The following is a 25,909-nucleotide window of genomic DNA, read 5'->3' as shown; positions in this document are numbered from 1 at the left end:
TCACAGTGTTACATGGATAGAATACATTCAAATAAACTCTTTCACATGAATGAATTTTTAAATTCCCAGAGGAACTGGCAGATTATTTTCCGGATCTTTCTCGATGCTGAATGGCATCCAAACGGAAAGAATTCCGCGCGTGTATGTGTGTGTGTGTGTGTGTGTGTGTGTGTGTAGCGGCTGCTTCGAGATCTTCCCTGGGAACCATTTGTGGCATCACTCTCCTCCTGATGGATTCCCTTTTGGCCTAAGGTGCACAAACAGGCTCTTGGTGACACCGTTCATCCGCTCTTTCATGATAAACGAAGAGCTTCACCACAACAGCGACAACATGCTCCAATCGCTGTTCAATTTGAACTGAGTGGATTTCCGAGCGGCGCTCGCTTATATACCGATTGGTGATTTCAATAGCCTGTTTTGAAAGCAATTTTAAGACTATTGAAACAAGGTTTTGGATCAGAAAGTAACAAGTATAGAATGCGTAGACATTTTATCTTTCGAATGAAGTGTTTATCATACCGTTTCGTTCAGTTGTTTAGGAGCTATTAACGCTCAAAATCTCGGTCTCCGGCGTAACGCTTTCGTTTTCGAAACTTTGATTTTACACCCCGGTATAGAAATGAAAGACGTAGTCCTACGTCAAAAAAAAAATTTAGCCGAAAATCGACCTTTTGGGGACAGCCTGAGAGACAATGAAGGTATGGAAAAAAATATCGAATTTAAAGAACCGACCATGTACATTTTGTTTATTGGTCCAAAAAAATGACCTTTGCAAAATTTCAGCTCAATCGGACATGATTTAGGGGTGCCTCAAAGCACTCAAAATTTTGATTTTTTGCATCCTCGAAAATCTTCCAGAAAATCAATTTTTTTTTTCTCGATGCCAAATGACTTAAAAATGCATAAAACTTCGAGATCTGGTGTTATCACGAAAACAAATTTTTGACCGAAAATCGACTTTTTGGGACTTAGCCTGAGTGGCCAAAAAAACAAAACTTTGAGTACTTTGAGGCACCCCTAAACCATGTACGATTGAGCTGAAATTTTGCACAGGTCATTTTTTGGACCAATAAACAAAATTCACATGGCCGGTTTTTAAAATTCGATAATATATTTTGGGAATAAGTCCCAAAAGGTCGATTTTCGTCCAAAATTTTTTTCGAGATGACACCAGATCTCGACCTTTCATGCATTTTTGGGTCGATCATCGATTTGTGTCGAAAAATCGATTTTCAAATTTCCTTTATTTATTATATTTTAGAGGATCAAAAAATCAAAACTATGAACGCTTTTAGGCACCCCTAAGCCATGTCCGATCGAGCTGAAACTTTGCACAGATCATTTTTTTGGGCCAATAAACAAAATGTAGGGGTAGTGGGGGCAAATTGGTCATGGGGGGCAAAGTGGTCACCCGCTTGTTTGGTAGTATAACTATTGCCTATAGATTCCGTATTGATAGTCACCTTATGTTTGAAGAATTTAATGACTTTTGAGTCACCCTGTACTTCAGTAGAGCTGTCGCATGTCAAAATACAAATAAAAACAGAAATTACTCTTTCGATAGCAATTCGGCCGTAGTACTGTGCGCATGGTATCTAAGAAATTTCTCGTGAAATTTAGTTTATTCAATCTGATATATTGGACAAATCATCAGTTTAGACGACTGTTCACATATTCTAGGGGAGGTGAACAGATATACAGATATGTTCAATCTCAGCGATTAATTAGCATAGAAATTACTTTGATGTTTGGGGGCAAAGTGGTCATAGGTTAATAACGACTTACAATGTTTTGTTTACTAAAGCTGATATATCTCATCACATTCTGCTCTTGGAGAAGATCCTTTTGTGGCTTTGACCCTGGACAAATATGCTACTCCAGCTAAACCAAGCCTCATTATGCGGAACGTTATGTGTTTCTTACTACGTTTTTGTATGCATGAGAAAATTTAAATTTAAACTCTAGGTGAACAGGCCAAGCTTATTTCATACATGTACCTACTATATTAAATATAATTTGAACAAATTTGGACGAAAAAAACGCATAAATCTATCCCATTTAGCTTGATATGTGCGGGTGACCACTTTGTCCTTACTAGGTGACAACTTTACCTCCAAGCAAAAAAAAAGGTTTTCACTTTTTTTCTAATGATGAAAAGTGTACTATTTTGAATTTTTATAGTAAAAGCCGTTTGCTATCTTGAAGAACAATGAGTTGAACTATAATATTCTTCGAGAAACGGGAAATGAATCGGTATGTGAACGCAGAAAATGGGCATATTCCTTAGGGTGACCACTATGCCCCCACTTCCCCTACATGGCTGGTTTTTGAAATTCGATGATGAAATTTTTCCCCTATATCCATTGCCACCCTAGTGCTAACTGAGCTTCGATATCATTGAAGAAAAGGATTTGTTTCACTAGCATTGCTGATTATCATAATTTATAAACCAAAGTCAACGGGAACTCAGTACTATATATTTCGTGTCATTTTGATTATACAGCGGTACAACGATACTCGCTTACATTTGTTCAGCACTCTAAAAATAAATGCCATTCTGTTTATTACCAAATGAATACACTGGTCGATAACTAATCATATATCGGTTTGCTATTGATGTCTCAATTTAATTCTTAACAAGAATGTTTCATAAACTGGAATATATATAGAGTCACAATAAATATTTAATTACACTTCTACTGGATTTTGTCTGCTCTTCGATTTCTACAAAATTGTCGTTACGATTTGTTCTCTGATCACCTTTATCTATTAACGTGCTTCAACATGTTTGCAAATTCTCCCTAATCATATAAAGATAAGTGTTTGATTTTCGATTTCTGCTATCACCCATCATCGAGCGGAGCATGCTCGCCCCAATGGAATCAACTTATCGATTCGTCACCTTTGAGATCCTTCAAGCTAGCACCAGTTTCGTTTAGCACCCGATTTTTCAGCAGTTCAATCTCCATCAGTAGCTCTTTGGTCTCCAGATCGAGCGATTCGTTTTCCGATTTAAGCTGCCGGTCCTGGTCAATGTCCCATTCGAGCGAGTCTTCAGGCGTTGATATGTGTGAAGAAGATGCGTACGAACCGCAGATAGAAGGCGTTCCAATAGCACCGGAACCGTTGGGTCCGACGCTGGCAAGCGGATGGTTGGCCATGCCGTCCGGGGTGGGGGCTGACGTGTTACGGTCCAGCCGTCGGATAGAGTTGATACGATCTTTGCTCTTCTTGAGGCCGGACCATTCCTCAACTTTGAAAACTGGATCCAAATCGGAGTTCGGATAGTTCTGCTGTTGGTCTTCGCTGGGTCGAATAGGCCTAGTGAAGTAGAATGATTAGAATTAGTGGTTTTTTGGCACTCTAAAGAAGTGTTTCAGACCAATGATTATTGTGATAGCCGTAATCATGCTCCCATTCCAGATCCAACGAGCTCCCTGGCGTTGAAGTCACATCTGTGTTAAGGTCATGATAACCGCTTCGTCTGGTATTGTTATCTCTGGACACCATCAGCAGTGAGTGTGCATCTAGACACTGCAATTGGATTTCTGGTCTGATTAGGAGATGGGGAACTGAGATTACTAATCATTGTAGTGTTGGTTCATGTTACTTTTACCTTTGACCCTGGCGATTGTTACTATTACTTCTTTCTATAAAATTATTGTTTGATTTGTTCAGTCTTGAGTACTCCACGTTTTTCCTTTGCCAAAATTTGCCAAAAAATTTGATTTTACCCTACAAAACAAAACACGGTGAAATGATATATTGCCCAGTACATTTGGTTTATTTGGTGCTTCATCCATTTTTCATATATATGTGAATGGTAATCGATATTTAATGGGAAGCTTACCTTTGATTTGTTCTGTTTGTTTTGAACCTTCTGCTGCAATGTTCCCTCAACCAGCATCTGTAATAGACATGCCATAAAAAAAATTACAATATTTTGCTCAATATTTCGACGTTCAATATTTATTTCAAGCCTTTCAACACATTAACGTAACAATAACGTAACTATCGTATTGAAATTGAAAAAACTTCAAATGCTTACCATCGTTTGAATAGTATTTTTATGTGTTCGAAAGCTGTTATTTAGTCAACTTTCTAATACAACCTCCAATTTGTATTAGTGTTTAGATATTTACATAGTGCATAGACATTTGGAGAGCTTGCTTTCTTCTTGCGAACGATCTCAAAAGACAACCTTTGTATGGGTCCGCTCTCATTGTTCAATTCCTGACAATGAGGGTGCCCAGGAAGACAAATTGTTTGATGGACAGATTTCAAACATTGATTTTCTTAAATTAATGCGTCAGAGCCCCTCTCAAGTTGCCAAACCTATTGGAACACTGGAATTCTTGGACGGTGGATACATTCAATTATCTCAAATATTTCTTCAAGAGCGTGGTTCGAATCCAACCTCTACTCGCTAGATGCGCGTCTCCACAGTAGTTTGGCAATGTACGGATATCTCTAAATTCTCGGGGCCCAAAGAAGACAATCCTATTTCCCTATGAGAGACGTGTAGGAAAACCGCGATATCTATTATATGCAGTAGGGTGCCAATGAAAATGGTCATCTCGAATTTCAAAAAAATACCCCATAAAAATGTTCACCACCTCGAAAAAACACCCTATGCAGAAAATCGAGGTTTGAAAAAACATTTTTTTGATGCCAAATGTCTTAAAATTGTATTACTCGTGTCGAGATTTACAGTTATCTCGATTCTTTTTTGGTAAAAAATTGTTTTTTTGGTGCTTGGTCGTTTTTCTACCTGAAAATCTTTTTTTGGAAAAAATTTTGAGATAACTGTAAATCTCAACGTGTCATAGAATTTTAAGACATTTGGCATCAATTTTTTTTCAAAAACCCTGATTTCCAGTGATTTTTAGGTTTTCATAAAACTCAAATTTTAACGTCTGCGACACCAGTAAAGGAAGTCCGAATGAGCTAATATTTTGCATAGTGTATAGTATTGTGCAAATCAACATTTCGTGGCAAGTTCCGAATGAAAAGTCTAGATAACTATTTTTATTGGCACCCTAAACCATACTTTTCGTTTCGTATTCCGAAAAAATACTAAGTCCCAGAATGCCGATTTTTGACAAAAATTTTTTTTTAGAGTACACTAGATCTCGACGTTTCATGCCATTTTAAGACATTTGGCATCAACATTTTTTTTTCGAAAACCCTGATTTCTTTTACTCCCCTTTACTCAAAGTTTGACCGCTTTGCGCCACTCTCCCTTAAGTCCGATTGAGCTGAAATTTGGCATAGGGTGTTTTTTCGAGGTGGTGAATATTTTGTATAGGGTAACTTGAACTTGAACTCCGCCTGCGAATGACGGATCTCGATAATGGCATGTCCTTATAAGAACCTGAAATTATCTTGATAATAGCATGTCCGTATAAGAACCTGAAATTATTGAGAACCAGAGCAGTGGGTCCAAAGCCCCTAATTGGAGGATGGTTGCAATAGCTTTAATCCATGGTTATTATGGAAAGAAAGTAATGGATAAACCCCTAATCCAAGGTGTGACGCGACCCGTGCAGAGGGATGAATTGTTGGGGGGAGTTTCAATCAAATACCCTGCCTCTAACGGAGCCTGTGGAGTACCAGGGCACCCTCCACAGTATCGTCTGCCCCCTCTGCATTAAGCGGGTCACTGATGCAGTTGACCTTCTTTACCGCGCAACTCGTGGGAATTTGATGAATAATTCAACAAAAAACAAAAATCTTCCGGGTTCCGGCAGCCTCTCTCTGTCAGAAAAAATCGTCATAGAGGTCGACTCTATGAATGTCGAAGAAGATGAAGTACTAAGCGACGCACCTGCGGATGTTCAGTCCTGCTCCTCTTCCATCCTCAACTCCCCGACTCGTTGTGAGTCGCTAGAGGATGAAAGTGACGAAAGTAACGTCACTTCTTCTTCTTCTTCTTCTTATATGGCACTAACGTTCCTAGAGGAACTCCGCCGTCTCAACGTAGTATTACTTGCGTCATTTTCATTAGTACTTAGTTGAGATTTCTATGCCAAATAACACGCCTTGAATGTATTCTGAGTGGCAAGCTCTAGAATACGCGTGACCACAGTGCAAGTCAGAGGATATTTCTTTGAAGAAAAATTTCCCCGACCAGAACGGGAATCGAACCCGAACCCCCGGCATGTTAGGTTTGACGCTAACCACTCGGCCACGGGAGCACAAGTAACGTCACTACAAAAACTGAATCTAAAGTGCTAGATTCAGCTGAGATCCACTCTTCGTGGAAGAAAAACCTCACCAAGGGTCAGAGAAGAAGGCTGAAGAACTTGGTCGCAGCTGGGATCCCTGCAAAGGAAGCTCGGCAGCAAGCACTGAGTCAGCACATCTCTGGACCAGCAAAATGCCCCCGAGGATCGGAACTACCTAGTAGTGACGAAAAACCGATCCTAAACAAAATCTCTGCCCCCGTAAAAGAGCGGGGTTGAATGAGCAAAAAAAATGCCCAATACACTCTTCAAAACAAAGACTCCGCAATAACTTCTGTCGAAACTGGAATCTCCTTCAAGGAAGCTTTGGAACAGATCAAAGTTGGAACACTCCCGGAGGACTATCCCAACTCCGATCTTACTACGGCTCAGTTAGATTCCATCCAGAATGCTCTACTCACTGCAATAGAGCAACAAAGAAACGAGCCGGTTAAGTCCAAATTTTTCAATTGCTCGTATAAGTCAGGTTATCTAATCCTTTCGTGCAAAGACCATCTAACTTCGGAATGGTTGAAGAAAGTGGTTCCCGGGATAATCCTAGACGGCAACTTCAAACTGCTTGCTCTAGACGCTAAAAATATTCCGCGTCCAGAAATTCTCCATGCCTTTTTCCCACAAAGCGCAACATTCAGCGACGAAAGACTCAAAAGCCTCATTGAGAGTCAAAATGAAAATCTCTCCACGGAAAAATGACGAATACTAAAGAGATCTAAACCCAAACGAAATTCACGCGGACTGGACGCTAACAGTTGACGAAGCTTCAATGCGTCAACTAACTAGCACAAACTTCAATATAAACTTCCGATTTGGCGAAACTAAGCTGAGGAAAACAAATCCAAAGCAGTGCCAAATCATAACCCATAAAAGCTCCGGTGTATTCAACGGAGATCTGGGGCCAAAAAACGGGGAACCTAAAAATTCCAAAAACCCAGGAAATCTGAAGTCTTCAGAGACTAGTGACTCCAAAATAGTGGAACAACAAAATGCTCAGAAGGGTTTCTGGTAAACCAAAGCGCCCTCGTGAAGCTTCTCCGAAAAACAAGAAGCTTGGCATTCTGAGTATTCTCGGCCCAAGCGGTACAAACTCAACGGTTATCGCAAACAGGTTAGGAACCTCGATTGTGCCAAGTAAAAAAGGTTAGTTTCTTCAAACCCATCCCAGATCCAATACGAATACGGAAACTGGAACAAGCAAAAAACCTGACCTGATTTTCAAAAAAACAGATGGGACTCCGATCCTCCCAAATGAACCACTAGATCGGACAACCCAACCTAATGCAGAACACTAAAGTTCTGCAAATAAACCTCCACCACGCCAAAGCAGCGTCGAGCGTGCTATCCACGAGGTTTACAAAAGACGCTGTGGATCTAGCTCTTATACAAGAGCCTTGGGTTCACAAAGGAAGAATATTAGGTATTCAAACAGGTTCATGTAAGTTGTTCTATGATGATAAGCATGACTCCCCAAGAGCTGCTGTCTTAGTAAATGCAAACATTAAATGCTTTCCTATTACAGAGTTCATTCAAAGGGACGCGATCAGAGTGGAAGTTCCTACCGCCAAAGGAAGGGCCGACATCGTAATTGCGTCGGCTTACTTTCCAGGCGACGTTCTTGAGGTTCCTCAACGGGAGGTAGCGGCGTTTGTAAACTACTGCAGGGAAATTAACAAGGACTTCATTATCGGATGTGATGCCAACGCTCATCACACCATGTGGGCAAGTACGGATATTAACTACCGAGGTGAGTGTCTTTTAGAACTTTTCTCGTCAAACAACATAGATATTGCTAACAAAGGGAATGAACCAACCTTCATTAACACTATCAGACAAGAAGTCTTAGATCTAACGCTGTGCAGCCCGGCTATTCAAGAAAATATCCATAACTGGCACGTTTCCGAAGAGGCGTCTTTGTCTGATCATAGACACATTATTTTTGAATGGAATGGTGGCATGGAAGTTCATAGAGAATACCGAGATCCCAAAAAAACCATTTGGGATCGGTATGCACTTGAACTCGAGTCAAAAACTCTAAACTCGAAAATAAGGTCGATTCAGCAGCTTGAATCAGCTACAACAGAATTAAATGAAACGATAGTCTCTGCCTACAACAGTAATTGCTCACTGAGAAAAGTTTCTTCGACAAGAAACGTTACTTGGTGGAATGAAAGGCTCGAACGGCTTCGCAAAACGGCGCGTAAACTGTTCAACAGAGCAAAAATTACCTCGGACCGGTCTCAATATAAGAGAGCTCTAACTGAGTATAGTAGAGAACTGAGACGATCTAAACGAAAATCCTGGGTATATAACTGCGAAAGCATTGAAAATACCCCAATCGTTGCTAGACTCAACAAGACTTTGGCAAAAGACAACTCGAACGGGCTTGGATCGCTTAAAAAGGATGACTGTTCGTTCACAAAAACCCCCTCAGAAGTACTAGACTTACTGATGAAGACTCACTTTCCGGGATCTACATCTCCCCACTCGGATACAAATCCTGGCTATAATGGCGACACAATATGCTCTCGAAGTCGTCTCATAGGACCCGAAAGTGCAAAGGATGTCGCTAACATAGTTGCTGGGTTAGTCTTCACGAGGGCCAGAGTAGTAAACGCGGTGAGATTCTTTCTACCTTACAAATCTGCAGGTGCAGATGGGATTTCTCCAGCCCTGATTCAAAATGGAGAATCAAAACTAATTCCATCTCTAATCGAGATCTTTAAGGCAAGTCTGATACTAGAGCACATTCCTTCGATATGGAGACTTGTGAAAGTAGTGTTCATCCAGTTTTCAACCAAAAGCGGGAAAACGCGACAAATCACTTCCAAAGGCTTTCCTGGTCCCGTTGGTGTACCTGCAATCTTTTTTTGTCGCTGTGTCATTGCATCAAGTAATTTTTTCCGAGATATGGAAGCATTCCTTTATGTTTCCTGTTCATAAGAAGGGTGACAAACATGACGTAACAAACAACCGTGGCATAATATGTCTTTCTGCTGCTTCAAAAATATTTGAAATAATTATGAAAGATACCATCTTCTTCCATGACAAAAGCTACATTTCTCCGTCGCAAAACGGTTTTATGCCAGAGCGCTCTATGACATCGAATTTGTGAATTTGTGAATTTGAACATTTGGAAAACAAAACCCAAGTGGACACCGTTTATACATGCCTGAAAGCAGTCTTCGATCGCATCGATCATGGTATCCTTCTACGAAAAAGTCTATCATCAATACTGTTGAAAACTATGGAAAAAGTATTATATGAATACATAAAGTCTGTATTCATGTCCAAACACCCACTATCCAAATACCAGTTTGCCTACCAATCAGGCAAATCCACAACAATAGCACTACACATGCTTGTGACAAAAATTGAAAAATCTCTCTTGTCAAAAGAAACCGCATTATGTGCGTTTATTGACATCGAAGGTGCTTTTGATAATGCTTCTTATCTATCAATGGCACAGGCAATGAGAAGAAGACACTTCGATAACTGTATAGTCGAATGGATCCATGGCATGCACACAGAAAAAATCACAGAAAAATCACGTATCCCCCGCGTAAAAAGCAACTTCAGTGTACTTTCAACGTCTCTAGAAATGAACGGTAGAAACTCAGTTGTGATGCGGATCGCTTCTGGGCAATTCGGATTCAACATCTGTCCCTGAATCATGCAACCTTTTTTCTCAGTTTCAGGTCGGTTTTTTTCAAATGCAGCTGCCAATACGGATGAAAAAGCTGCATCATATTTCGGGAGAATCTTATTGGTCTGCGCTAATTTGTGTCTAGTTCTACGCAGGGTTGTCAACAATATTTTTCAAAAAACTGGAATGGAAGATTGCTCTTAAAAAAACTGGATCCTGCAAAATCGCTTTATTTTAAGAAGTTCGACTTTGATTTATTTAGAATGATTTTTTCACCTATTATGCTTGCTCGAGAAATAGAATTTCTTCCGAAGGTACTATTAATTAACCATTTGAGCAGATCGAAATAACGTTTCCAACCACTCGAACATTACTGTGAAACAATTTTTGAGGATAACCTTTAGAAAACACGGTTTTATTTGGATAAAACTTAAAAAATCTCGTGTTTATTGCTCGACAATGAGATTAATTGAAGTGCATGAGAACACGGTTCCTGGTTGTAGATCACTGCATCAAGCTTAACCTCAATCCTCTTTCTAACCCGAATTTTAACATTTATGTAGTGTTTCTTTTGACCATCTTCGTAGCTCTCTTTTTCGCACTCACTAAGAATGTGGAATGAAAAAAAACTTCGCCTGCGAATGAGGAATCTCTATAGTAGCATGTCCGGAAAAGAACTTGAAATATAATATTTAACACCAGAGTAGAGGATCCAAAGGCCCTGAGGAGGACGGTTGCAATAGCTGTTATTCATCGCTATTACTTAAAGAAAGATAATTGAAGTAACGGAACATATCGCCGGAAATATTGGTTTTAGAGTAGTTTTCCCGGTTACCCTCTCAGGTTTCCAAAAGATAACTCTCCGCCGTCGCGAATGGAGTTCTATAAAGTGTATACGCTATGAATAACATGAGATATCGCCAGGACGATTCGTTTTAGAGTAGTTCTCTCGGTTACTTTCTCAGGCTTCCCAAAGTTAACTTTCACCGTCGCGATCGGATCGGATCGTTGATTGAAAAAGATGCGATGATTAATAGGATATATAGCCTGTCCAATTAATTGTACAGTTTTTCTTTTCAGGTTGCCTAAAGATAATCTTTGCCGCATGCTGTGACATATAAGATTTCAGATTTCCATTTCGTCGAATGACCGATTGATATGAACGGAAACAAGATTACTTGGGTTTTTATTCATATCAATTAAAGTCAATGGAGCACATTGACCCTATGATCTTCTGGACTTTAGAATGATTTGTGGTACCTGTAATACCGGATGTTCATATAAACTCAAAGCCAGCATAGCACGCGATATCTATGAATTGTTTTGGGTAAGATTTCTCGTTATGACCATTCCACCAGTCGTGATTTAAATGGTAGATCAATTGGTCTGAACCTCAAAATGTTTCGGAGAACCTTGAACATATAGCATTAATATAAACTCAAAGACTGTGTAGCACGTTGCTGCTCGGCTAGGCACCACGCCGTATTGAATTCGTAAGTATAAGCAGGAGAAAAATAATACTGAGAGTGTGTATTACAAGAAAGATCGATCCGAGGTAAATACACCTTGAATCGATCGAACTTGGTTAAGGAATAGTACACTTAGAAAAATCCTCGGTCGAAAACTACCAAATACATTTGGTAATGTAAAATTGGTAGAATGTACAAATTTTTTGTACATATTGTCAACAAACCCGCATCCCTACCAGAGATTAGTATATTTTACTCGATAACATTAGTATGCTTGGATATTGTCATATCTGAAAACTGGTGAGAAAAGCGCGTATTAACCATTTTCATTGTTCCCATAAGGCAATACGGAGTTATAATAATAAGGATATTATTCTGATACGTGCATTTTCGGCGAGAAAATGTAGCCGATATTGGGCTTCCGAATCATGGTTCTCCTTGACATATGTGTTTATTAGTACGGTCGAAAATGACTATAGATTGGTAGTATTTACCAAAAAATTCGTTATATTTACTAATTATTTCTCTCAGTGTAGGGACAATTTTTATGCATTGTAAATTTATTTTACATTAAATGAGTAAAACTGACGTACACATATAAAAAAATTGGATAAAACTGGCCAATATTAACAAAAAACTGGAAGATTTAATGACTGTCTGACTGGATCGAGGAAAAAAAACTGGAAGAATCCAGTTGAAACTAGAACATTGGCAACGCTGGTTCTACGAATGACATTAAAGCCGTCAAGAAACTAAAGAAATCCGTCTCTCCTGGTCCCGTTGGTGTACCTGCAATCTTTTTTTGTCGCTGTGTCATTGCATCAAGTAATTTTTTCCGAGATATGGAAGCATTCCTTTATGTTTCCTGTTCATAAGAAGGGTGACAAACATGACGTAACAAACAACCGTGGCATAATATGTCTTTCTGCTGCTTCAAAAATATTTGAAATAATTATGAAAGATACCATCTTCTTCCATGACAAAAGCTACATTTCTCCGTCGCAAAACGGTTTTATGCCAGAGCGCTCTATGACATCGAATTTGTGAATTTGTGAATTTGAACATTTGGAAAACAAAACCCAAGTGGACACCGTTTATACATGCCTGAAAGCAGTCTTCGATCGCATCGATCATGGTATCCTTCTACGGAAAATGCCTCGATTCTAGGTTTCTGATGGTCTTGTGAATTGGCTTAAATCATACCTGCTCAACCGATCTCTCCGCGTTAGGCTGGCATCTTGCTCCTCTGCGCTATTCATTGCAACGTCAGGCGTTCCTCAGGGCAGCAATTTAGGACCATTGCTGTTTATAAACTTCTCCAATGACGTTACGCTCATCCTTCTGCTTGCCTGCATCAGTTATCTAGTACTGCTTAAAGGCACTATACTGCTCACTGTGGCCAATTGTCGAGACTGCGTCTGTCGTTTGGATTCTGTACCAACTATCTTGTAGCATCAGAATTGAACGCATTCAAAGTATTTTAGAACCCTAAGAATTTCGAACCCTGAGGCAAATTCCTCGGAGAGATCCTTTGAATCTACCTCGATATGCTCCACACATTTTCTTTAGTTGAGGAGCTTTTCGAGTTTCTAGAACCCGCTGCTCGTTTCCAGTGACGTATTGCAGATTCTAGGCTCATATAGTATTAAATCATTAATTCATTAAGACTTATGTCAGATGAATGTATCTTATTATAAAAAGAAATCAAATTTAAAAAATCGAGGGGTTGTATCTGATCAAGACCGCTCAGGACGTAGGACTACGCAATCTTTTTTTTGACGTAGGACTACGTCTAACCGGAAGATATAGGGGGTGAATTGGAAATCTAGGCACTGAACAAGTAGGAAAAAATGCAAGATTTGGAACGCTTATAACTCGAGCATTTCTCAATAGATCGTTTTTGCATCAATTGATAGAAAATATATCTACGCATCTATCATAACGAATAACATTTCATTTTTCTTGAGATAAATAATTGAATAATTGTGAAATATCAAGCATTGTCAAAATGCACTATGTGCCCATTTTTGATTGGTCCATTTTGTGCTCCTCAAATCGTACCGACCAAAACGGGCAACCAACGGCAGCAGCGAAATAGAATGAAGCACGATGGGAAAGGAAAAAGAAAAAAATGAACGAAACATTGGTCGCAGTCTCACACATGCGTAATTCTCGAGCCAGCCAGTCAGCTTAAAAATCCCCGCTCCGCTGCCGTAACGATCATTCTCGTTCAAACCGTACACCACATCGGTTCGCATCACAACACATCAACAAACCAACCCAAGCAGCCATGTCTGGACATGGTAAAGGGGGAAAAGTGAAGGGAAAGGCAAAATCCCGCTCGAACCGTGTTGATCTGGAGTTCCCCGCAAGGGTAGCTAGGCCGAGCGCGTTAGTACCAGTCCACCAGTCCACCTAGCCGGCGTTATATAGTTTCGGCCGCCGAAGTGATCGAGTTAGCAAAGCTGCTCGTGACGATAAGAAAACCCGCATTCGGAACAGAACACATTCGGTTCGGTGGACATCAAGACAACAGGCGAGTGGCGAGTGGCAAACGCAATCGCAAAACGGTATCAGGTAGCAGAAGAAAAAAGTTTGTTCTTTATACAAACTTATCGAAATGGTTTTTTTCAAAACCACGAGTACTAAGTTTTCTAAATTGGAACCATTCCATTAAACAAGGCGCTTTTCAGGGCCATTAAACCTTCCAAAACAGAGTTTAGGAAATACAGTTCAATGTTTTCTAAAACATTATCACTGTTCCACTGTCATCGCAAATGTTCAATTACAGGTTAAAATCGCCTCCAATGCGACACTGAGTGGCGCTTCGGCACGTCGCATTGAATGTAATTTACTGTACAACATGTCACAAAGCTGGATGGGAAGAAATTTTCCAACTGTGAAAGCTGTGGCGAGTGGCAACAAATCGCTAAACAGGAAGGTTCAGCCGAACAAGATGGGGATATCGAGTGATAACAAAACAATAAACTCTTTAGATTGAAGATAATTTTGTGATCCTGAAAAGGACCCTTGTGAATCCAATGAGCGAACAAATCGTAATGAATGTATTTTTTTGCCATCGCTCCATTTTAACGCTCATTCGTTCGTCTCGTTGGACTCGCCCCTCTGGCTGAGTCTGTCGATTTATCTCTATCCTGTGAGTGTGTACCGCTAGAGTATAAAACACGCGGACCCCAAAAAAATATCTTATTTTCTTTCAAACCGTAAACCCGTGTGGTTGTACGGCGTCGGCATCGTGGACGTAACAAAGGAGGACAAGTTAAGGGAAAGGCAAAGTCTCACTCGAACCGTGCAGGTCTCCAGTTCCCTGTTGGTCGCATTCACTGATTGCTCCGCAAGGGTAACTAGGCCGAACGGATTGGTGCCGGAGCACCAGTATACCTAACAGCGATTATAGAGTTTCGGCCGTCGGAGTGCTCGAGTTGGCTTGCAAAGCTGCTCACGACAATCAGAAAACCCACATCAAGAACAGAGCAGCTTCGGTTCGGCGCTCATCAAGGCAACAATTAGTTTCAGTGAGTGGCAAAGTGTTTCTCCGGCACGTCGCATTAAATGTAATTTACTGAACAACATGTCACAAGCTGGATGGGAAGAAATTTTCCAACTATGAAATCTGTGGCGAGTGGCAAACGCAATAGCAAAACAGGAAGGTTTAACCGAACAAGATGGGAATATCGAGTGATAACAAAAACACAACACCAAAGGTTCTTTTCAGAACCATCAACATATTTATAAAGAGTAAACAGTAAACTGATCCATTTTTCAGGTAGATTTTCAGGTTCACGTAGGAGAAGAAAATAAAACAACATATTTAAAATATATCATTAACAAAAGCTGTCCCCTTTGTATAGTCCTACGTCACTCCGGTTATGTCCCCGACACTACCCACCCGTCTTTTTTAATTTATTGGTTTATCATTTTGGATATTATTTGCGAATACGTCGAAATTTCTTAAATAACTCTTTAGTAAAAAGTTCCGTGGACCCTGAAAAGGCTCAATGACTTACGTGGTTCTTTAGAATCATTTCGAGAAGCAACGGTTCTCTTTGCCTTTGCGAGAACAATACACTAATTGATCGTATATCGCAATTTGTTTCTTTATATCAATGAGTATTTAACGAGAGGCATCTTCCGTGCATCGCCATTCAACAAGCATCAAACACGCGTCTAACAGCCACCCTGTTAACCCTTAATGTAAAACGTAGTCCAAGACACGAAAATTTTGAAATAATCATTCTACCAGTTTGGTCGCCCTGAAATGTCTTTTTCATTGTAGAATCATTTGACGATAATTTTTTGTTTGATTGATTCTTGTGCTCGCAGAACAATACATGCTCGAAATAAGCGCAGCTGTCATCCTTAGTGGAGAAAGTTTTGCTACTGACAAGCGAAACCAAATCACATACAAAATTCCATAACGAAATTTACTAAATAAGCGAAATAAACTCTATCTGCACAAGAACCCAAATAATTAGCTCCCGCTATCTTCCCTCCTTGTTTATATTTATCATTACAAATTGGGTTTCAGCGTAGCGAAGATGCACTATTTTTACGTACGGGTTATGTAGCACGCACGTACGCATACAAATATCCATATACGATAACTTGAAGCAACTAAATATACACACACTTATCTCCGTTTTGCAGTCTTCTCAGCAGAAGCCCCTTCTGTTAATATTGCCAGTCTAGATTAGCTTAGTTGTCATCCTTTGTGAAAACAGTTTTCCTACCGTCATGCGAAATCAAATCACTGACAAAATTCCAGAACATTTATTTTCCTGGTGAGCTGACGATAGCCTAGCTTGATGATTCTCCACACAATTGTATAGCTCAAAACATTAATGCAATGGTGTCAATTTGACATTAGCGAGTGAGTAATTTGATCGCGTCCACAGCTCAGTCCGAAACGAAGACTCCTTGTTGAATTAAAGAGACTTGAAACTTCTTCAGTTCATTCGTCTCTAGCCTTCAAAAAGGCCCTTGGAAAACGCTACTCTTTCCTCATATTACTCCTCCACCCCCACTGCCTTGAGAAAACCATTCGATTCCTCGCCATCCAGCTCGCCATAGCAGTCGGTGTCCTCACGAAGAATGAATTTTATTTCTTCTTCTTTCTTTGTTTTAAAGAGGCTTTAAACTTTGAAGTTCATTCGCCTCTATAAAGTTTATTTATGCAAGATCCACTGTTTATACTCCAGGCAAATATTCCCGTTCGTTCTTCTTCGTTTCCTTTGTTCACGGAGACTTTATATCCTACGATTTTCTCTTAGTTGCTCGTCGATAAGTTGCGCGTTATTGACAGCTCTGTTCGAGAAAGCACACAAATGGATAGACAAGTGTATGAGGAAATGGGAATGCTTCCAATTTTCATCAATTTAAACCTTATACAAACCATGGAATTTTAATGTATAGCATATAAAACAAATCTTAGGGAATTTACGATTCGTTTGGTATGTAAATCGCCTGAATCCGTTCACGGCAAAAATAGTTATTAACGTTAACTTTATTTCATAAAAACTTGACCTGTTTTCTGATTTGGCACCAATAATGAAAGACGTAGTTCGACGTCAAAAAACAACGTTTCATTGATGGGTTTTCCAATATGCCTGTCTCACCGTCGAGTGTCGTCTGCCGGTTTCAGGCCTCCAAACACTTTCGCGCCGACACGACCCCGAATACCCGCGGCGGTATCTTTGCTGTCGTTTACTGAAATGGCCCAAGTTGCACTGATTCGATCTTCTGATCTTTTGATAGAGCCATTGAGTCTGATCCTTTTGGCTCATCTGAAAAAACATCATGTTAAGCATTGGATTTCCGGAAGGGTCGTTAATCGCCGTTCTATTGGATCCATGATAGGGTTGATTGAATGAGGCAGTGTTTCCGGTGATCATCGAGCGAAACTTTTTTAACCTCTTTGAAAGTTGTTTCTCGACTCTTATTCTTGGTCAGAATCTGCTTTCATCAGAAGTCCATCCTGTTGGTGATGTATCCATTCGTTGTATTTATGATGGTCCCCGTCTCTACGGGAGTTTCCGCTGTTGGTCCCTCTTCCCGATTTCGACCACGAGTAAACCGAATTTTGAGCGGCAATTTTCGGTGAAAGGACCCTACCTGATCAATCGAGCGGCTGGGTATACCATCAAGGGAATCTCCACCTCTTTAACGTACAGCGGGCATCGTTTGCTTGTCATTGGGTGGGTATTTCAAAAGAACGAGTGGGATACATTTTGCACGACATTTTGGACATGAGCTATCCGCGTGATGGGTGCCGCGTTTACTGACCGTCGACCGAAAACAGCGACGCGTTGATGATTCAACAGCCGGTTTGGCGTTGTTGAAACGTAATCGAGTGGACTTCTTTCGACGATTTGTGACAATGGATGAAACGTGGATCCATTACCATACTCCTGAGTCCATCGGGCAGTCTGCAGAGTGGTACTGAGGAATATTTCGAAGACTAGGGCGTTTTGTACTACAGAAATGAAATCGAAATGTTGGAAACTCGCTAACTAAGTGTATTGCCCTCGAAGAAAACTATGTTGAGAAATAAATACAGAATACAGCATTGCCCCAAGAATGCTTGTTTTCATTTAAAATCCCGGGACTTTTCAGCCCATGTAGTATTTTGCAGGAATATCCCCTTTAGTCATTGTCATGCAAAATTTTTATCCTGGGTTCTGACCAGAGTCATGACCAAACACCCCACGAATTTGTACATCTTCCGGGCACGAAGTATGACCCCAGTATTCTGTTCAAGGGATCCCTTTGGTTGTTTTATGGCTCCTTACCGGAGAAAAAATTTTCGTATTGTATTGCGGGCGGAACCAAACTTTTTGGCTAAATCGCGATTCGTTTGGCTTGCTCTTGATGGCCCTTATGACATTTTCACGCAGTTGCCGGTCGACAGTTCCACTCCGACGTTTTGGTTTGAGGTTACCGAATCGTCTTCATTTTTTTTGTATCGTTTTTAAGTGCGCGCCACACGCCACATCTAGAAATGTTAATTCAACTCTTAGTAAACTTACCAAAATGGATTTTCTAAGTGACATTTTTATTCCGTGGATGGTTCAATGCTGAAATCAGCTTTCAACAAACTTCTATGAACCGGATGTAATCCCGTCATTGATTGTCTCCAAAAAGATATTCAATCCTTTCCATTCGTTCACAAAAAGATGACAAAATGACCGTTGAACTACAGTCTCTACCGACCTACCGACCGGCTTTGACGGGATCAATTATGGCATTACCATGGAAAAATTGGACAAGCTAGTTTTCGGCGGCTATCTTTTGCGTTGGCTGAAAACAAATTTGACTGGACGCTCCGTCACGGTGAAATTTTGCGATGATTTCTCTGATTTATTTTCGGCTCAATCGGAAATACCTCAGAGGAGTCATCTTGGTCCGTTGTTATCCCTGTTCAGTGATGTAACCCAGCAAACATCAATTCGTAGCAGCCCATATACAGCATCATATACCTCATATTTATGGTGGTATATGGTGGGTGCGCCTAACTAGCATATACAAGCAAAAGTGGGGGCAACCCAGCAAACATTAAATCGTATATCTTTTGCACAAGGTAGGTCACATATAAATTCGTATCTATTTACAATCGTATAAAATATCAATCAAAGGTTGTATCATGTGCATCTAAAATTGTATAAAAAGAAAAAAACACGATTTTCTATATCACTGATGGATTAAGTCGTATATCGGCATATCAATCATCCTAATATTGAAGCCTCGCAAATCGCCTTTTGTTTATATGAGAATATTTATGTTTGTAGAAATAGGAATCATTTAATCGACTCTGAGTGGGAGTGGGATATGAATGTTTAAAATAAATAGTGGTGAAGGTTAAAGACAATTGCTCCGATGGGATTCAAACTCCGGTTGTTTGGATTATCGATCAGCAGCTATCTCACACGACTATCTGGAATATAATTCATGAGTAGTTAAAACTCGTACATATGATACGGAAGAGATGCAGATGCAAACTGCCTCCAAGCCGGCTACTATCTATCAGATGGTAGAAATAATTTGCCTCTCTGAGTGGAAATCCCCACCAGATGTCGACACTGTATATGATGTAATATGTGCTCATTTATGATCTGATATGATTTAATGTGAAACGGTTTCCCACAGCATGTAATACAATTGTTCGCAGTAATACATTGATTTTTAATTATACGTTAGTGCAACTCACCAGTTGCATCTGCCATATATGCTTATATGATGGCGATTAGTTCGATTTTACGATAGTGTATATCATAGAAACGATGGTTGGTATACCGATTTACGACTTGATGGATTGTGATGGATAAAATCGGGGTTTTTGCATTTTATATCTATATATATATATATATATATAAATGGATTTCTGTCTGTCTGTCTGATTCTTATGGACTCGGAAACTACTGAACCGATCAACATGAAAATTGGTATGTAGGGGTTTTTGGGCCCGGGGAAGGTTTTCGTGATAGTTTGAGACCCCTCCCCCCTCTCTAAGGGAGGCCTGCCATACAAATGAAACACAAATTTCTGCATTACTCGAGAATTATTCAAGAAAATGAAACCAAATTTGGCATATTAAGGTTTTAGGGTGCAATAAATGTATCTATGGTAGTTAGACTCTCCACCCCCCTCTCTAAGGGAGTGGGGGGTGGTGCTGCCATAAAATGAAACACAAATTTCTGAATTTCTCGTGAATTGATCAAGCAAATGAAACCAAATTAGGCATATGGAGGTTTTAGGGTGCAATAAATGTTTCTATGGTGGTTAGATACTCCTCCCACCTCTTTTAGGGGGGGCTGCTATACAAAAGAAACACAAATTTCTGCATTACTCGAGAAGTAATCGAGCAAATGAAACCTAGTTTGGCATATGGAGGTTTTAGGGCGCAATAAATGTTTTCACGGTGGTTAGACACTCCATCCCCTCTCTAAGGGGGAGCTGCCTTACAAATGAAAGACAAATTTCTGCATGACTCGAAAACTAATCAAGAAAATACCAAATTTGGCATCTGATGGGGGGAGGGGGGCTACCATACAAATGAAGCATACACTTCGGCATAATTCAAGAACTAATCAAGCAAACGGAACTGAATTTGGCATGTGGAGGTTTTATGGGGAAGAAACATTTCTTTGGTGGTTCGACACTCCTCCCCCCTCTCTAACGGGGTCTCCCATACAAATGAAACAAAAAATTCGGCATAACTCGAGAACTAATCAAACAAATTTGGCATGTGGAGGTTTTAGGATGCAATAAATGTTTCTATGGTGGTTCGAAACTCCTCCCCCCTCTCTTAGGGTGGGCTGTCATACAAATGAAAAACAAATTTCTGCATAACTCGAAAACTAATAAAGCAAATATCCAAATTTGGCATGTGAATATTTTAGGGGGCAAGAAATATTTCTATGGTGAATAGAGACTCCTCCCCCCTCTCTAAGGGGTGAAGAGGGGAGGGGTCTGTATTTATTCTATCATATTTTCTGTATCAAACATTTATTCCATGTAATGGAGAAACATGTTATTTGCAAGTGGTTGAACAATTTTGAACGATAATTGTGTCTGATTGAAAACGTGAATTTTTGAAGGTATTGATAACAAAAATAAAATATAGGAGGTTGTGTCCAAGATACGTCCGCATTGTTGACGTAGAACTACGCTGTTAGTTTATATAAGTCGCTTATTTATATCTTCGGATATTATTCTATAATGCTGTGAAATTTTAGAAACAACTGCTTGATAGAATAATCTCTGAAATGGTTTTTTCATTGTAGAATCAGTTGACGATAATTTATTGATGATTCATTCTTGTCCTCGCAAAACAATACACTAGCTGATTGTATGTCACAATTTATTTCAAGGCAATACATTGAAAATTTACCTCAAACGCTATTCCGGTGGCCTTTTGGGCAATTGACATACACTCGGCTACAGTCGATTATATACTTGTTACACCAGCACCATTATTCCACATCTCATAACTACATCAACATATCTTAGGCACCGCATGGAAACAACAACAATGACAACACTTGCAAGTATCAAATATCATGCTACATGTTATTTAGTATTGCCTCAAAGGAATCGCACCTCTAGGCATCATTCGTACAACGTAAACAAAACGCCAAACAAACGTTCGCCATAGCATGCATACAGAACCATACATTGGTGGCTTTAAACTACTAGGAATATAAACACTTCTCATCATTTTGCACTATTCTCATAAGAAACGCTGCTGTTAATATTACTGGCCTCGAAAAAAGTTGTATTCCTTTCTCATGCTCGAGAGAAGCGCAGCTGTCCCCCTAGGTGGAGGAAGGTTTGCTACTGGCAAGCGAAACCTAATCACATACAAAATTGCAGAACGACATTTACTTTCTTGGTGACTAAACACGCGAATTAAACTCTTTTTGTTAATAACAACCTCGAAAACAGTAGCAATGCTTAATTATGATCAATATTAGCGCAAATGCAACACTAGTTGAAGGCAGTTTTGCGACTGGCATGCGAACCCAAATAACTTATAACATTCCAGTAAGACATTCAAGATGCTTGGTATTCCCCAAATAATTTTTTGGCGCACAACCTTAACGCCTGCTTCGCCATAACATCAGTTTAATGCATTAATGCATTCTCAAAGGCACCAACGAAGCCCTTATGATGACGGAAAACAAACAATGTTGACTGCTTGGAAAAAGACTGAATTATGCCACACAGCTTGTACTCTACTGTAACACCCATCGATGCGAATTCGCTGATAAGTTTGTCAAGAGCGACCGCCTTCACCACCAGCGGGGAAGCTGGATTTTGGTTGCTACCTGGGTAACGGCGTTTACATTTTCGACCGACGCGCCGATATCGGCCACTTTGCTGTTGTTCGATGCAGTGTCACACTCGTGAAGGCACTGCACCAACATCGCGTGCATCTTTAGATGACGCTTGCCTCGAAATTGTATTGCCCCTGGCATTGCGTTCGTTTTTTGCAGGGCTCGAGCCTGCCTCTTCTTGCTCATCACACACTACGCGAAGCGTTCACAATTTTTGACGCGGAAAGAAAAACACACAATACGAATAACGCGAAAAACGAAGAGAAAAACCAAACGACGATATCCAAGTTGGATTACCACTGGTGGGGTCCAATCTTAGATCGAAGCGCAGCGAAAGCAAAGTGAACTGGATTGCTCAACAGTCCGATGCAGAATGAAAGTTTGCCTCAGCGAGATCTCTATGCAAGTGTTCCCCTTCATTCTTCTACTTTTCCTTTGTTCACGGAGACTTTAAATCCTACGATTTCCCCTTCGCTGCTCGTCGATAAGTTGCTCGTTATTAACAGCTCTGTTCGGGAAAGCACACAAATGGACAGAACAAATGTATGGGAAAGTGGAAACGCTTAAAGTTTTCATGAATTTTAACCATTTACAAACCAGGGGATTCTAATGTATAGCATATTAAACAAATCTTACGGAATTTTTGATTCGTTTAGTATGTCAATCACCAAAATCCGTTCGCGGCAAAAATAGTTATTAACGTTAACTTTATTTCATAAAAATGTAACCTGTTTTCTGATTTGGCACTCTTAATGAAAGACGTAGTTCTACGTCAAAAACAAATTTTGGGCGGGACGAAGTTTGCCGGGTTAGCTAGTATTATATATACACCTGTATCCTGCAGCCTTGGATTAATTATATGAATGGCGATCAATTTTACTTATGTCCACAAATCTCTGTGCTGTGCCTTAGATCAATATGTACTAGAATATTCTTCAGCGGTTTGGAATCCGTATCATCTGGATAAGATCAACAGAATTGAAACCGTTCATATTGAAACAAATTTAAAATATTTATGTAACTTCTAAGTAAAATCTGTGCAGGTATGCATGGAATGATTCTCACTTATTTACATCTAATAGCTCAACATTCTGATGGACTCTAAGCACACACCCATAAAATAATTGCTTTTAATTGGCCTCATCAGTTTTCCAATCATGTGACCAAATCGTAACAATCATGTTAATGAACATCGCCGTAATTGTATTAACTTGTAATCATTCAATAATTATTATGCTATTTCAAACGCTATGACAAACCCCTCATGCCCACTAACTGACGTAATAAAAGCCTTGAAATAATGTTCAATTACCTCATACTGGCTATCACTGGTGCTCAGCGCTCGTCTACCGTGTTGTGGTCCATGGGAGAGACATCAAGCGCCAAAGCAACAGGGTTTGGATGTGAAGCAGTACCGAAAGTCCGACGTCGGCGAAGGAAACAAGGAAAAAATGCAGCACTCATAAATTATTGATTTTGTAACCACACTAACACACTTAGTCCTACCGCGCTTGGTTCTCCTCGGACAGGACTCCTTTGAGGCAATTTCCCATGCCGTGCCAGTGGAGCACACATACACACACACACTGCCTGGGGGCTACGAGGGACCTCTGTGGGGCCCAAAAAGGGGCCTATGCTTAGATGGAAGCTCCGCAATTCGTGCTGCAGATCATTGATTGTGGCGTGAGGAGTGAATCAGCATTACGATCCATCGCGTGTACACTTTTCACTGCCCCCTCTGGATGGGCCTTATTGTCGGGAAATGCCGATCGAGATTTTGTTGTCGATCTCTTCTCCGAACACATTTCCAAAATGCTAAATCGATTGTAACCAAGCCACACAGTTCACATTTGATGCTGTACAGGAGTGAGTGATGATCTAGAATGGTTTTATTTACAGCGAGCGCAGCATAACAAAGTACAACAGCCTTAACTAAAAAACACGACGTGAATCAATAAAGGAAAAGTCGACTCGTTCGGGACTATCGCGGGCGAGGGAGTCGTGCGGAAGGTAATGTCGTAGGAGAAAGGTGTATATTTGGTATGCCAGACGAGGGTTGCGGGAAATGAGTAATGCCGAAAACGTGTGAGGATGTGGTGATGACAGGCATCAGCTGATTGGAGGGGGTGGTTGTGCGTCGGCGCACACATTTGTTTACATCAAGGACCGTTGGAACCGTTGACGATTTTTCCGGAGGGTACTCCGACGGTTCGGGTTAGCCCATTACAAATTTTGAATTGTCCGTTGACTGCATTTGTGTTTTGGTTTTTTTTTTCAAAACTCTCAATTACTTGTTATCTAACGTTTACAGAGTCCAATTCGCATTAAAATAAAACTGATTTTCTGTATAACTAAGACTAACAATTTCATGATAATTTAATCTAACATTATATTGGTTGGACAGGATGTTTTAGTATATGAGCAAAGCTATTCAGCAGAAGATGAAGTGACAGTTTTTTGTAAAGTATTAATTACCTTTGAGTTTGCTTTTATGTTGGTTAGCGAAAAATTATGTTCGTTCATAAAATCTTTGAAAAACATAAAGAAATCTTTTTTTTTTAATTTCTTACCAATATTTTTGTCCACTACATTTACACATAAAAAAAATATTCATAAAATATTTCAAAAGCAGATGTTTTAAAATGATGTATATATCACAATCTAAATATTAGGCTGTCGAAAAAGTCCTGCGGTATTTTGAGGTAGGACTACGTCTAACCGGAAGATATAGGGGGTGAAATGGAAATCTAGGCACTGAACAAGTAGGAAAAAATGCAAGATTTTGAACGCTTATAACTCGAGCATTTCTCAATAGATCGCAAATGTTTTTGCATCAATTGATAGGAAATATATCTACGCATCTATCATAACGAATAACATTTCATTTTTCTTGAGATAAATAATTGAATAATTGTGAAATATCAAGCATTTTCCAAATGCACTATGTGCCCATTTTTGATTGGTCCATTTTGTGCTCCTCAAATCGTACCGACCAAAACGGGCAACCAGAGCAGCAGCGAAATAGAATGAAGCACGACTGGAAAGGAAAAAGAAAAAAAATGAACGAAACATTGGTCGCAGTCTCACACATGCGTAATTCTCGAGCCAGCCAGTCAGCTTAAAAATCCCCGCTCCGCTGCCGTAACGATCATTCTCATTCAAACCGTACACCACATCGGTTCGCATCACAACACATCAACAAACCAACCCAAGCAGTCATGTCTGGACATGGTAAAGGGGGAAAAGTGAAGGGAAAGGAAAAATCCCGCTCGAACCGTGTTGATCTGGAGTTCCCCGCAAGGGTAGCTAGGCCGAGCGCGTTAGTACCAGTCCACCTAGCCGGCGTTATATAGTTTCGGCCGCCGAAGTGATCGAGTTAGCTGGCAAAGCTGCTCGCGACGATAAGAAAACCCGCATTCGGAACAGAACACATTCGGTTCGGTGGACATCAAGACAACAGGCTGTTGCAGCGAGTGGCGAGTGGCAAACGCAATCGCAAAACGGCAGCTGGTAGCAAAAGAAAAAAAGTTTGTTCTTTATACAAACTACTTTGGTGGCAAATCCAGAACAAGGCAGCATCGAGGGCGTTCGAAATGGTTTTTTTTTTTTAAAACCACGAGTACTAAGTTTTCTAAATTGGAACCATTCCATAAAACAAGGCGCTTTTCAGGGCCATTAAACCTTCCAAAAAAGAGTTTAGGA

General features: G+C 40.1%; 1 protein-coding gene across 1 annotated transcript; it reads right to left on the bottom strand.

Annotated features, from left to right (window-relative positions):
• Positions 1-2,455: 2,455 nt before the first annotated feature.
• On the bottom strand, positions 2,456-24,210 carry LOC129779194 (uncharacterized). Its single transcript, XM_055786504.1, has 6 exons — positions 23,714-24,210; positions 23,520-23,553; positions 3,851-3,907; positions 3,617-3,735; positions 3,383-3,553; positions 2,456-3,321 (listed from the first exon to the last, which is right to left on the bottom strand). Exons 1-6 carry the CDS (start codon positions 23,758-23,760, stop codon positions 2,883-2,885), a joined length of 867 nt encoding a protein of 288 aa, XP_055642479.1. The 5' UTR covers positions 23,761-24,210; the 3' UTR covers positions 2,456-2,882.
• Positions 24,211-25,909: the final 1,699 nt, after the last annotated feature.

The sequence above is a fragment of the Toxorhynchites rutilus genome, chromosome 3, assembly GCF_029784135.1.
Source record: "Toxorhynchites rutilus septentrionalis strain SRP chromosome 3, ASM2978413v1, whole genome shotgun sequence".
Taxonomy (NCBI): domain Eukaryota; kingdom Metazoa; phylum Arthropoda; class Insecta; order Diptera; family Culicidae; genus Toxorhynchites; species Toxorhynchites rutilus.
Note: the sequence above shows the minus strand (reverse complement) of the source record. Positions and strands in the feature narration are given on the sequence as shown.